Source organism: Trachemys scripta, chromosome 8 (assembly GCF_013100865.1).
Source record: "Trachemys scripta elegans isolate TJP31775 chromosome 8, CAS_Tse_1.0, whole genome shotgun sequence".
Classification (NCBI taxonomy): Eukaryota; Metazoa; Chordata; order Testudines; family Emydidae; genus Trachemys; species Trachemys scripta.
Window position 1 is genome coordinate 10,759,934 of NC_048305.1, and position 12,110 is coordinate 10,772,043.

At 39.7% G+C, this 12,110-nt stretch overlaps 1 protein-coding gene across 9 annotated transcripts in view; it reads right to left on the reverse strand.

Annotated features, from left to right (window-relative positions):
• Positions 1-3,956: 3,956 nt before the first annotated feature.
• Positions 3,957-12,110, reverse strand: part of LOC117881552 (F-box/LRR-repeat protein 21-like) — a 30,340-nt gene continuing 22,186 nt past the window's right edge. For all 9 annotated transcript variants that reach the window (XM_034778950.1, XM_034778955.1, XM_034778953.1 and 6 more), the window contains 2 exons: positions 10,118-10,289; positions 3,957-7,108 (listed from right to left, as the gene is read on the reverse strand). In XM_034778950.1, coding sequence (XP_034634841.1) covers positions 6,465-7,108; positions 10,118-10,289 — 816 coding nt within the window. In that variant the 3' untranslated portion in view covers positions 3,957-6,464. The remainder of the gene's footprint in view (positions 7,109-10,117; positions 10,290-12,110) is intronic.

Sequence of the window (12,110 nt, forward strand, 5' to 3'; positions counted from 1 at the left end):
CAACCTTTTTGGTATCAATACTTGTTTTTATTTGATCTTAGTCTAATACATAAAATAGGAACTGTTCTCTTCACTGTGTGCATAGACGACCTCAATATGAACTTTTAAACAGGAAAAGTGTTACCTCTCTGTTTTCGTTGCTAAACGAGTCCCAGTAATAACAGCTACAGGAGAATCTCTATTCAATTAAAAGACATTAAGGGAAAAAATGAAATTGCAGGGTGATTAATTTGCTGAAACATACAAAAGTCAAACCAAGATGCTATTTGCAGTGACCATGATTTAACAACCAGTGTTTAAATAAATTGAGGTAACACCCTAAGGAAACCAGCTGTCTAACCAAGATGATGCATTTTAGTGAAATTAATAGGTAGAGTGACTCAAGAAATGGGAAATGGTGATTTTTTGTCTTGAATACTCGAGGGAATTGAGCTTATAGGAGGGGCCAGACTTGAAGTAGATGACAGATGTTTCTACTGAGCCACCTCTGAGAGGCAGAGAGAATAGTTGAGTCTAAGGGAATAGCTCATCAGTAATGGATCAGGAATGATAATATTGCTTTTAAACTGAAGTGTACAGAATAACCCATAAAGTCTCTTACATATAATCTAAGTCAGATGGGACAGAAATCCAGTGTGTTCCAATGGTTCTTCCCTGTGCCTTAAAAAGTACACTTTATTTCACCCAAACCTCATAGGATCTGAATGTTATGCTGGGGGAAAAACTGACAAATCATTTCCTTGCAAGAAAACAGATCCCACAGAGCTACATACTGTGACCAAGTAGATGCTGGCTGTGAGCAGGCAAAGGCCTTGTATCTCTCCCCCCCCACCCCCCAAAAAAAGAAAAAGGCAGCACCAAAGGACCTGTAGGAAGGATTGGGGCTCACACAGCTGCCAAGAGGCTTTTCATAGTCCACAATCACACCTCAACATTCATCAATCCAACAATACCCTGCTTTTTCAGGAACAGCAGAACTACTGCTGATGCCATAAATTGACCAACCTGTGTTTCAACATTTACTTTGGATCTACAAAATTTAAAACTTTGCATTAATAAGTTAGCAAAATTTTACCAGCCACATTTTTATTTAATGAACTTTACAAGTTCAATGTTTCTTTTGGATCAGAGAACAACTTTCAAATTATACATGGGAAAAACAAGCTAGTTTTGGATATTTCCAGGTCTAAAAGAATACAGGTATGAAGGGAGGGTAGTGTGCTTTTATTTAAAAGCAGTATTCAAAGTTTTTTTGTGTTCACTTATAATTCTAAGTGAAATTAAGATTTTTTTTAAATTATGCAGAGAATTAAATATACCCACTAAAGCCAAAATGTAGAAATACAAAGCATGCAAGTATGTAGGAGCCCTTTCAAAACCAATACTAGCACTGTAAAAACTTATGATTCTTGGCGGAAGAGGGGAAAGATAAAAGATCCGAAGTTCAGTGTAGATAAATATTCAAAAGCTCTAATGCTTGTCCAAACTCTGAACTCGGCTACATCTACCATATCCCTAGCTCTCCTATAACATTCCTTAGAACAGGCTCTGTCTGGCAACCCCTAACACCCTACCTGTTGTTTTGCAGTAGCCTATCATCATCGGTTACTTCTAGATGGCATATCCTTTGTCCTCCCACTAGACTCCCTGGGACTTCCCATCTTATTGGTGCCCAACTTTCTCTCCTCCCATAAATCCACCAGGAACTGCACACTCTTTCCTTATGGAAGATATGATTATCTTTAACTAAAAAAAAATATAGTATGACATTTTATTTTATTCTTTTTTTTTTAATTGTTGAAAGCAAGTATAGCACCATCTTGGCCTAAAATAGGAAACTAATTCATATTTCAGAATCAGCATTTTTTAGTTAAAAATGGTCTTCATAAAAAAATAGGTGTGTGTGTGTGTGTGTGTCTAAACTCCAAAAGCAACTCAAATAGTAGAAATCAGGATCAATATCTCCCTTTTGGCTGTGGGGACAGTCTCTAAGGCCTAGTCTACACTACGAGTTTAGGTCGACTTTAGCAGCGTTAAATCGAATTAAGCCTGGACATGTTCACATGACAAAGCCCTTTCTTTCGACTTAAGGGGCCCTTTAAACTGGTTTCTTTACTGCACCTCCGACAAGGGGATTAGCAATAAAAAATCGGCCTTAGCGGGTCAGAATTGGGGTAGTGTGGACGGAATTCGACGTTATTGGCCTCCGGGAGCTATCCCCCAGTGCTTCATTGTGACCGCTCTGGACAGCGCTCTCAACTCAGATGCACTGACCAGGTAGACAGGAAAAGCCCCGCGAACGTTTGAATTTCATTTCCTGTTTGCCCAGCGTGGAGAGCACAGGTGACCACGCAGAGCTCATCAGCACAGGTAACCGTGATGGAGTCCCAGGATCGCAAAAGAGCTCCAGCATGGACCGAACGGGAGGTACGGGATCTGCTCGCCATATGGGGAGATGAATCAGTGCTGGTTGAACTCCATAGCAGTAAACGAAATGGCAAAATATTAGAAAAGGTCTCCAAGGCCATGAAGGACAGAGGCCATAACAGGGACGCACAGCAGTGCTGCGTGAAAATTAAGGAGCTAAGGCAAGCCTACCACAAAGCCAGAGAGGCAAATGGAAGGTCCGGGGCAGAGCCGCAAACATGCTGCTTCTACGCGGAGCGGCATACCATGCTAGGGGGTGCAGCCACCACTACCCCAACCTTGTGCTATGACTCCGTCACTGGAGAAACACACAGGGAAGAGGGTTCAGGGTACGAGGAAGAGGAGGATGAAGATAATGTAGATAGCTCACAGCAGCAAGGAAGCAGAGAAACCGGTTTCCCCAACAGCCAGGATATGTTTATCACCCTGGACCTGGAGCCAGTAACCCCCGAACTCATCCAAGGTGTGCTCCCAGACCCTGAGGGCACACAGGGGACCTCTGGTGAGTGTACCTTTGTAAATATTACACATGGTTTAAAAGCAAGCGTGTTTAATTATTAATGATTAATTTGCCCTGGCAATCGCGGCCAGTATAGCTACTGGAAAAGTCTGTTAACGTGTATGGGGATGGAGCGGAAATCCTCCAGGGACATCTCCAGAAAGCTCTCCTTCATGTACTCCCAAAGCCTTTGCAAAAGGTTTCTGGGGAGGGCTGCCTTATCCCGTCCGCCATGGTAGGACGCTTTACCACGCCAGGCCAGTAGCACGTAGTCTGGAATCATTACATAACAAAGCATGGCAGCGTATGGTCCCGGTGTTTGCTGGCATGCAGACAACATCCATTCCTTATCGCTCTATTATCCTCAGGAGAGTGAGATCATTCAGGGTCACCTGGGTGATTTTATTAAGGGGGGTGATTTTATTAAGGGGACATTCAGAGGTGCCCGTTCCTGCTCAGCTGAACAGAAATGTTCCCCGCTGTTAGCCACGTAGTGGAGGGGAGGGGTGAAGTGATCATCCCAGAGAATTGGGGGGGGGGGGGTAGTTGGGTTTGTGCTGCATGTTAGCCCGGGAACTGCAGCCCCTCCTTTTACATTTAAAATGGGTTTGCAATGAGCCAGCCGCGGGCTTTTCTTTGCTGTGCAGACATCCCCCTAGAATGGTAGTCATTAGTTCAAGGTGACAGCAAATCAGTGACTTCACCAGAGACAGAACTCAGGTCCACCATACTATTCCGATATCCACAGGAGTATGCCTGCTTCCTTATGATGTAATCAAGCATGGGCAGTTTTTTTTTAAACATACAGGACTATTATTTCACTGGATTGCTGGGAAATTCAAGAGATAAAAATGCCTTGTTAAAAAAGATGTAGGTACATAAACCAGCTCTTTTGGGGAGGCAAATCTGTTTACCCAGTTTTGTTAATCTTTAATTAAAAATGCGTGAACTAACCAACTGACAGATTGAGGCCAGGGGGGTTAAAAGCAGTCATGTTACACACCCTTGAAATCAGAGTTCAAAACAGCAATAATTACAAATCCTTTATTAGAGCAGCCTATAGTTGAAACAAGGTTTCATGTTTAGTTTTAGGGAAAAGCAAAGGCTTGAGGTATTTTAGTTACTTTTTTAGTGGAGGGGTAGTGGAGGAGGGTTATGAAAATACTTACAAATATACAAGTAACTAAGACACTTGCATTAATTTTTACTGCTATCATAAGTGTTTCTATGCTGCATAAAATAACATTGTTAACAAAGGTTCAATTTTGAGCAAGTTCCATTTTAATATATATGCTGCACTGTAAGTAAAGGAGGAAGCACAGGGTGACTAAAACCCTACAGTGAGAGAAAGTCAGCTCTTTCCAGTCCCCGAACTATGACAGATGAGGAAAATAAAGTTGTTAATTTTAATGATGAGAATGTACCCAGGCTGACATTTGAGATAATAATGCAGTTATATCAACTAACAAAGAAACAGTCTTCCCCTACTATTAACCTCCCGCCCCCCAATTAAAAAAAAAACAAACAATCTGATTCCCTTCCATTTGTACTCCTATGTATGTTTACCTTCACCTGTCACTTATTCTAAAATGTTGCCCTTTAACTACTTTCATTAAAACCAATATAAAATTTTTCAAAATCAGTGGGCAGGTTAGATCAGTTTATTAAATTTACAGTTTAAACAAAAATTACAAAAATACTCATCAAAATAATATTTGGAACTAATTTAGATTATATAAATTTACCACTTATGAACCGCTTGGTTAACAAGTGATATTACACAGTCTCTTCTACAATATTTGTCTTGTGTAGTTTTTAAAAACTCACTATTGATCAATTCAAATACATTCAGTGTGTTTTACCCAAATTATCTCTTATTTTATGTTGTGTATAACTTTTCAAACCATTTTGTTTGAGGGAATGGTGGAGATAGCCAACACCTAACCCAAAATTATTTGTACAGCAGAGAAATTAGATTAACGAAAGAAGCGACTCTACTTGGATTTTACTTTGATGTGACAAACCTAATACAGATCAACCAAATGCACACATCTCTGATTTGCTGCTACAAGCAGGTAGATAGACAAACTATGGTACAATCCACCACAATTTACATTAGTGTATAAAAGTGGATCACAAAAAACAAACACACATGTTCTACTTCGTACTAATGACCTTTACCCCATTTCAAGTAAAAGAAAGATTGCCTTCAGCACAGGATTCTTTAGTGCGGATATGCAATAAGTCAATCCTACAGTCCTTACACAGGCAGGACACTCATTTAGGTTGCAAGTCTTACTTACTTAATGAAAACAGGATCAGCCCCGGACACTCACTATAGGAGTATTTAGTGGTTAGGGCAGAGTTCTGTGAGGCACAGCTGAGGCTCCCCAATTCCCAGGGTTTAATGGGGCATTAGGAAAGCCTTGGGTTGCTCTAAGCTTTTAATTTTATGTCAGGTGGGGAAAATAACTGGATCCAGGTGGTACACCCCAATCACACCCTCTGCCCTACCAGCATACTTCTGTGCTAGTGTCGCTGAGATATCATAGCCATCCCTACACCAGGAAGAGGAATACAACTGTGACCCTTTTGGGACATCTTAATAGACCGTTTGTGAAGGGAGCATGGGCCAGAATCCTGACAGTTTAGTGTTTAAGATTAAAAAAAACTGGTCTTAAAGATAAAAGCATACACCTTCTCAAATGAAAGCGCTACTATTTCCTACATACAGTTACCAAAGTGCTTCACTGCTTAGCCAAGAACTGAAACACCATGAATTATTAGGTACATCAATTTTAACAAGGTTTGTTTTTTTCCTGTACAGGTAAGTCAGTACATAGGAAGAGAAACAATGAATTATACAACATTATCAGTAAGTTGTACCATAAAGATAAAGTGAAAATTGAGTACAGAGAGCAAGTTAAAATCAAAAGCTTTTTCTTTATTGTGGCATAAGTCCTTAATTTGCCACAATATTCAAACACATGTATACAAGCACATTAAAAACAGATTTAATTAGCTACACTATTTCAGATTGCTATTATGATACCAAGTATTTGTTCTACATGTTCAACAAAAAATTATTAGTGAACAAGTGGATAAACACTGCAAGTAATAGTTTACCTGAAAGTTCCATTTAACTCCCTATCAAGCAATCTAGCTTCAGACTCCCTTTAACCACATCAGAAAGACTAACATCATAGAACACCTTAAAAACTTTGTACTAACTGTGTTTAATGGAACAATTTAATTTAACAGAGGCCAAATGAATGTGCTTAATTTAATTGGAGGATGAAACATCTCTAACCCAGACATCCTTTCAATGTATCTATTGTTAAGTATATGAGATTCTACTTTCTAATTTAATCTAACATCGTCACTCAAGCACTTCGCTTTAGCCTATATGCAGTTTATTAAACTTGAGAAATTTAAAATTAAGTTTCGATGCTTTATTTTATAATTTCTTATTTGCATAGCAAGCAACATCTTGATCTAACCAGTTTCGACCATATAGTAATACTTTCTATAGCTAGGTTTACCAGGTAGGCATCATATCAGGGAACCACATTCTTCCAAGGTGTTTGGAGACTTCTGAATGAATTTGATCCAGGTTGTAATCATTATCTGGAATTAGTACCTCCTCCATAATAGAAAGCTGGGTGAGCCTCCCTCCACACATCTTTACAAACTCAATAAAACCTCTGCAGGTAACCTCACATTCACCAAGGCCCATTGCCGTTAGGTTCTTACAGCGTTCAGCAATGCAAATGAGTTCATCATCCAGTGGCTGAAGTCCATTAGCACACACCACCAATTCAACCAACCTGGGGCAGTTCATTCCAATACGACCTAACATGGCTTTGCTTACTGCACGACCAAAGTAAAGGTGCGTAACAGGAGTTTCTTCTCTGAAAAATGCATCAAATTCCTCTTCATATAAAAAGAAGTACATCACAATATTGACTTTGGGGGAGTGCTTAACAAGTGCATCCCAACTTTGCTTTTTAATAGTATGAAATTCAATTTGTCCAGGATTTTCACTCACAACATCTATGCGAAGATGTTCAAGGTTAACATGTTTCTCACTTGAAAGAGCCAGCAGCAGTTCATCACTTAGTATGTAATAATTCAAAGCCAGTTCCCTAAGGCCATGACACTGGTCAGCAACACAAAGAATTCCTAAGACAAAAAAATTGAAATACATAAATTGCATATATTTCTTTTATAAAGTACAATATATATTTGTATACTTAGTTTAAATTAAAACATTTTATTCAAACCACTAAACTGTGTGTTATTCTGTTTAGCATACCCATATCCCAGAACAATGTCTAATATCTCCAGAAAAGCAATGATAATAGAAAGGGTTGTTTTTGTAGGTTTTGAGGAAGTTTAAAGCGGTCAGCTTTACAATAGTTCATATTTGATGGCACCCCTAAATGCTGTCAAACAAATCTCTTTATTTAAAAAGTTAGTGTAAAATATAAAATGAAGCTCTGTGAAAAATGGCTAGATAAATATGGAATCTTCCTACTCCACAGTTCTGCTTCTTTTGTTCGTTCATATCTGGTTATTTTAGTGATTATTTTCCCCCTACTGCTTTTTACTCCTGTTAGTCCTAGAATATGCCTACATCTGTAAGAGAGTGAACTGAATTTTAGCCTATTTGTATACCAAAAGAACTACTTACTAAATTTCATTCAGTCATACTTGTAAAAAGCCTCTGAATGCAATGAATAGGGACAAGTATTACTGAGGCATAATATGAAGACGAGTTGTACATCTGTTACTAAGGGAACAATTTGGTCCACAGAAGCTTTAACTAGTAAGGATATTTAAGAATGCAGTTTGATTTTTAGTTGTGCAAACTGCAACTGAGCTGGCATTCAAAAGCCTCAGTACACAACTGAACTAGTTTAATATTTATGTTGAGAAAAACAGAGACTCACAAACTTCTTTCAGTCACTTTAAGATGTTTTTAGACTCAGAATATGCAGAGTTTGTCATTGATAAAGTTATAATGACCACACATAAATGAATAACATTTAGACTTGAAATTAGATGAAGGCTTCTAACCACCAGAGGAGTGAAGTTCTGGAATAGCCTTCCAAGGGGAGCAGTGGAGGCAAAAGACCTATCAAGCTTAGTCTTGAAGCCAGATAAGTTTATGGAAGGGATGGTATGATGAGATAGCCTAATTTTGGCAATTAATTGATTCATAGATTCTAGGACTGGAAGGGATCTTGAGAGGTCATCAAGTCCAGTCCCCTGCCCTCATGGCAGGACCAAATACTGACTAGACCATCCCTGATAGACATTTATCTAACCTACTCTTAAATATCTCCAGAGATGGAGATTCCACAACCTCCCTAGGCAATTTATTCCAGTGTTTAACCACCCTGACAGTTAGGAACTTTTTCCTAATGTCCAACCTAAACCTCCCTTGCAGCAGTTTAAGCTGCTTCTTGTTCTATCCTTAGAGGCTAAGGTGAACAAGTTTTCTCCCTCCTCCTGTCACCCTTTTAGATACCTGAAAACCACTATCATGTCCCCTCTCAGTCTTTTCTTTTCCAAACTAAATAAACCCAATTCTTTCAGCCTTCCTTCATAGGTCATGTTCTCAAGACCTTTAATCATTCTTGTTGCTCTTTTCTGGACCCTCTCCAATTTCTCCACATCTTTCTTGAAATGTAGTGCCCAGAACTGGACACAATACTCCAGTTGAGGCCTAACCAGAGCAGAGTAGAGAGCAGAAGAATGACTTCTCGTGTCTTGCTCACAACACACCTGTTTATGCATCCCAGAAACAGGTTTGCTTTTTTTTTTTTTTTTTTTTTTTGCAACAGCATCACACTGTTGATTCATATTTAGCTTGTGATCCACTATAACCCCTAGATCCCTTTCTGCCGTACTCCTTCCTAGACAGTCTCTTCCCATTCTGTATGTGTGAAACTGATTTATCCTTCCTAAGTGGAGCACTTTGCATTTGTCTTTGTTAAACTTCATCCTGTTTACCCCAGACCATTTGATCTTTGACTATTAGTGGTAAATATGCCCAATGGCCTGTGATGGGACACTAAATAGGATGGGATCTGAGTTACGGCAGAGAATTCTTTCCTGGGTAAGCTCAGGGTTTAGCTGATCGCCATATTTGGGATCGGGAAGGAATTTTCCTCCAGGGCAGATTGGCAGAGACCCTGAGGGTTTTTCGCCTTCCTCTGCAGCGTGAGGCACAGGTCACTTGCTGCAGGATTCTCTGCACATTGAAATCTTTAAACCACAAGTTGAGGACTTCAATAGCTCAGACATAGGTCAGGGGTTTGTTACAGGAGTGGGTGGGTGAGATTCTGTGGCCTGCGTTGTGCAGGAGGTCAGACTAGAAGATCATAATGGTCCCTTCTCACCTTAAAGTATGTGAGTAAATACCTTACATAATTCAGGAAATTCCCACCACAAATTTGTATTCAAGCTTCTTTTGCACTGCATTACTTGATTTTGACAACGAAGCCACAAAAAGTTATGTTTTTTCAATGAACAGAGGTACAGGTACCGTACATGCTCGTGTTATCTTGAGTATATTATGGAACGGAAGTTGATTAGTTTAGAAAATACTGTGCACGCTATGAGCAATTCATGAATTTTAATACTTACAACTTCATTATTTCAAACAAAATTTCTTCACACAACAAGAGTCATGCCCTTTATACTTATATTACAGAAAGAGATAGTGCTATATATAAACAAGTACTTGCTTTCACGTCGGGCTAAGTGCACAGAAGGTTTAAATCTTTTTTTTTTTTAATCTAAAATTTAATTCTTTACAGAAGTAAAACAAAGCATTAGAATGACTGAAATAGCAAGGACGAAGCCCAAAAACAGGAACACCACCAGAAAAATTTAAAGTAATACGAAAGGTATATAAATACTATTCTGATGCTTTCCTTTCACTTGGATTACTCCAAAAATGCTTGACATTAAAGACTACATTTTCCCACGGTCTAGACAACTGAGAATAGTCAAGTGGAAGGTTTATGTACCACCTTTGAACTGAGAATTTGCATGAAAGATTTTAAGTGGAAAAATAATTTATTCCAAATGTTAAGTACCTGAAAACAGGTTAACAGAAATGCATCCTCAACAGTAACTACTGCATTACTACTTCCTTTTTTAAACAGATTTACTACTCACCAGCAGGTGACACATGAGGACAGCTGCTCATTTTTAGCAGTTTTAGAGTATCGCTATTGTTAGCAACAAGAACCTTCAAAGATGGATCATCAACTGGTGTGTCATCAATTTTGATGGATGATAATGACTTGGAGTTTACAAAAACTACTGTCAGTGCTGATGCAAAATGAGCCTGTTCAGAGAAAGTGAGGGGGGGTGGAAGTTATCCTTCAGTGGACATTTAATGTTATTATATCCATAGCATAGTTCAGGGGTAGGCAGCCTTTCAAAAGTGGTGTGCCGAGTCTTCATTTATTCACTCTAATTTAAGGTTTCGCGTACCGGTAATTCATTTTAACGTTTTTAGAAGGTCTCTTTCTATAAGTCTATATTATATAACTAAACTATTGTATGTAAAGTACACAAGGTTTTCAAAATGTTTAAGAAGCGTCATTTAAAATTAAATTAAAATGCTGATCTTATGCCATAAGCCTGCTCAACTCGCTGCCAGCCTGGGGTTCTGTTCACCTAGGCCGGCAGTGGGCTGAGTAGAGCCTGCGGCCGGGACCCCAGACCTGGGTGTGGGTGTTTCAGGGATCAGGGCAGAGGGCCGGGGGAGGAGGTTCAGGGCAAAAGGCTAGGGTGTGTGTGGGGGGGGGGTTCAGGGCAAAGGGCTGGAGGTGTGGGGGGGTGCAGGGCAGAAGGCTGGGTGTGTGTGGGAGGGTCAGGTCAGAGGGCTGGGGTGCTCGGCTCGTGGGGGTGCTCCCAGCCCCCTGCCCTGAGTGGCTCAAGGCAGGGGGCTGGAAGGGATATGCCCTGTTCCACCCGCTTCCCCCAGGCTCCGTCCCTAACTCTCTCTGCCTCCTCTAGTGAGCTCTGTGCATGCTGCCGCTCTTCCCACTCCCTGTCGCTAGGGCCATCAGCTGATTGGCGCAGGGAAAGAAGGCACCACGCTGGGGGAAGAAGAGGAGGAGGAGGGGAAGCTTGGCTGCTGCAGAACCAAGCTTCTGCCTCCTGCCCGCAGGGGAGAGCGGTGGGTGGAGGGGCTGAGGGCTGGGACCACATCAGGGGAGCTGCGTGCCACTCAAAATCGGCTCGTGTGCCGTGTTTGGCACGCGTGCCATAGGTTGCCGACCCCTGGCATACTTGATTGAACTTTTGCCTCAAGGTAGAACCATTAGTTTTGTCTTACATGGGCCGAAGGGGTAAAATAATTAGCGTAATTATAAATTCTTATTTAATCAATCCCCTAAGTTATGTAATAAAGAATATAGTATTTACTCTCAAACTAGGGGTTATTTTAATGCTTACAGTGAACACAAGCAGTTCTGCCCTCTTCCCCATTTCCCCTCTTTTCAAAGAAAAAAGTGCATATAATGAAGAGCTTGAAGTAGCTACAGAATACCAGTAAGTAAAAATACCAAATTAAGAAAAAAAAAATTCATCAAGAAACTGAACTGTGACCTCTCAGGACTAACATTTGATGGAGCGATAATTGAGCCCATTGAGAGGAAAAAAGGAAAGGATATACTTACATATGTATGCAAAATTAAGTATTGTAGCCCCTCACTTCTGGAGATCTGATTTATACCACTTCAATTTTGGAGTCCTGAATAGGGCTGTCAAGCGATTACATAAACAATAGAATACCATTTAACAGCATGATTAATTAATCATGATTTTTTAAAATATTTTTTGATGTTTTCTACATTTTTAAATATTTTGATTTCAATTATAACAGAATACAAAGTCGACAGTGTTCACTTATTTATTCTTTATTACAAATATTTTCACTGTAAAAAAGAAATAGGTGAATTGAAAAATACTAATACAAGTACTGTAGTGCAATCTCTTTCTACATTTGTAATTCAACTTTCATGATAATTATATACAAAAAGACCTGCATTCAAAAATAAAACGTAAAACTTTAGAGCCTACAAGTCCAATTAGTCCTATTCCTTGTTCAGCCAATCACTCAGACAAACAAGTTTATTTACATTTGCAGAAGATAATG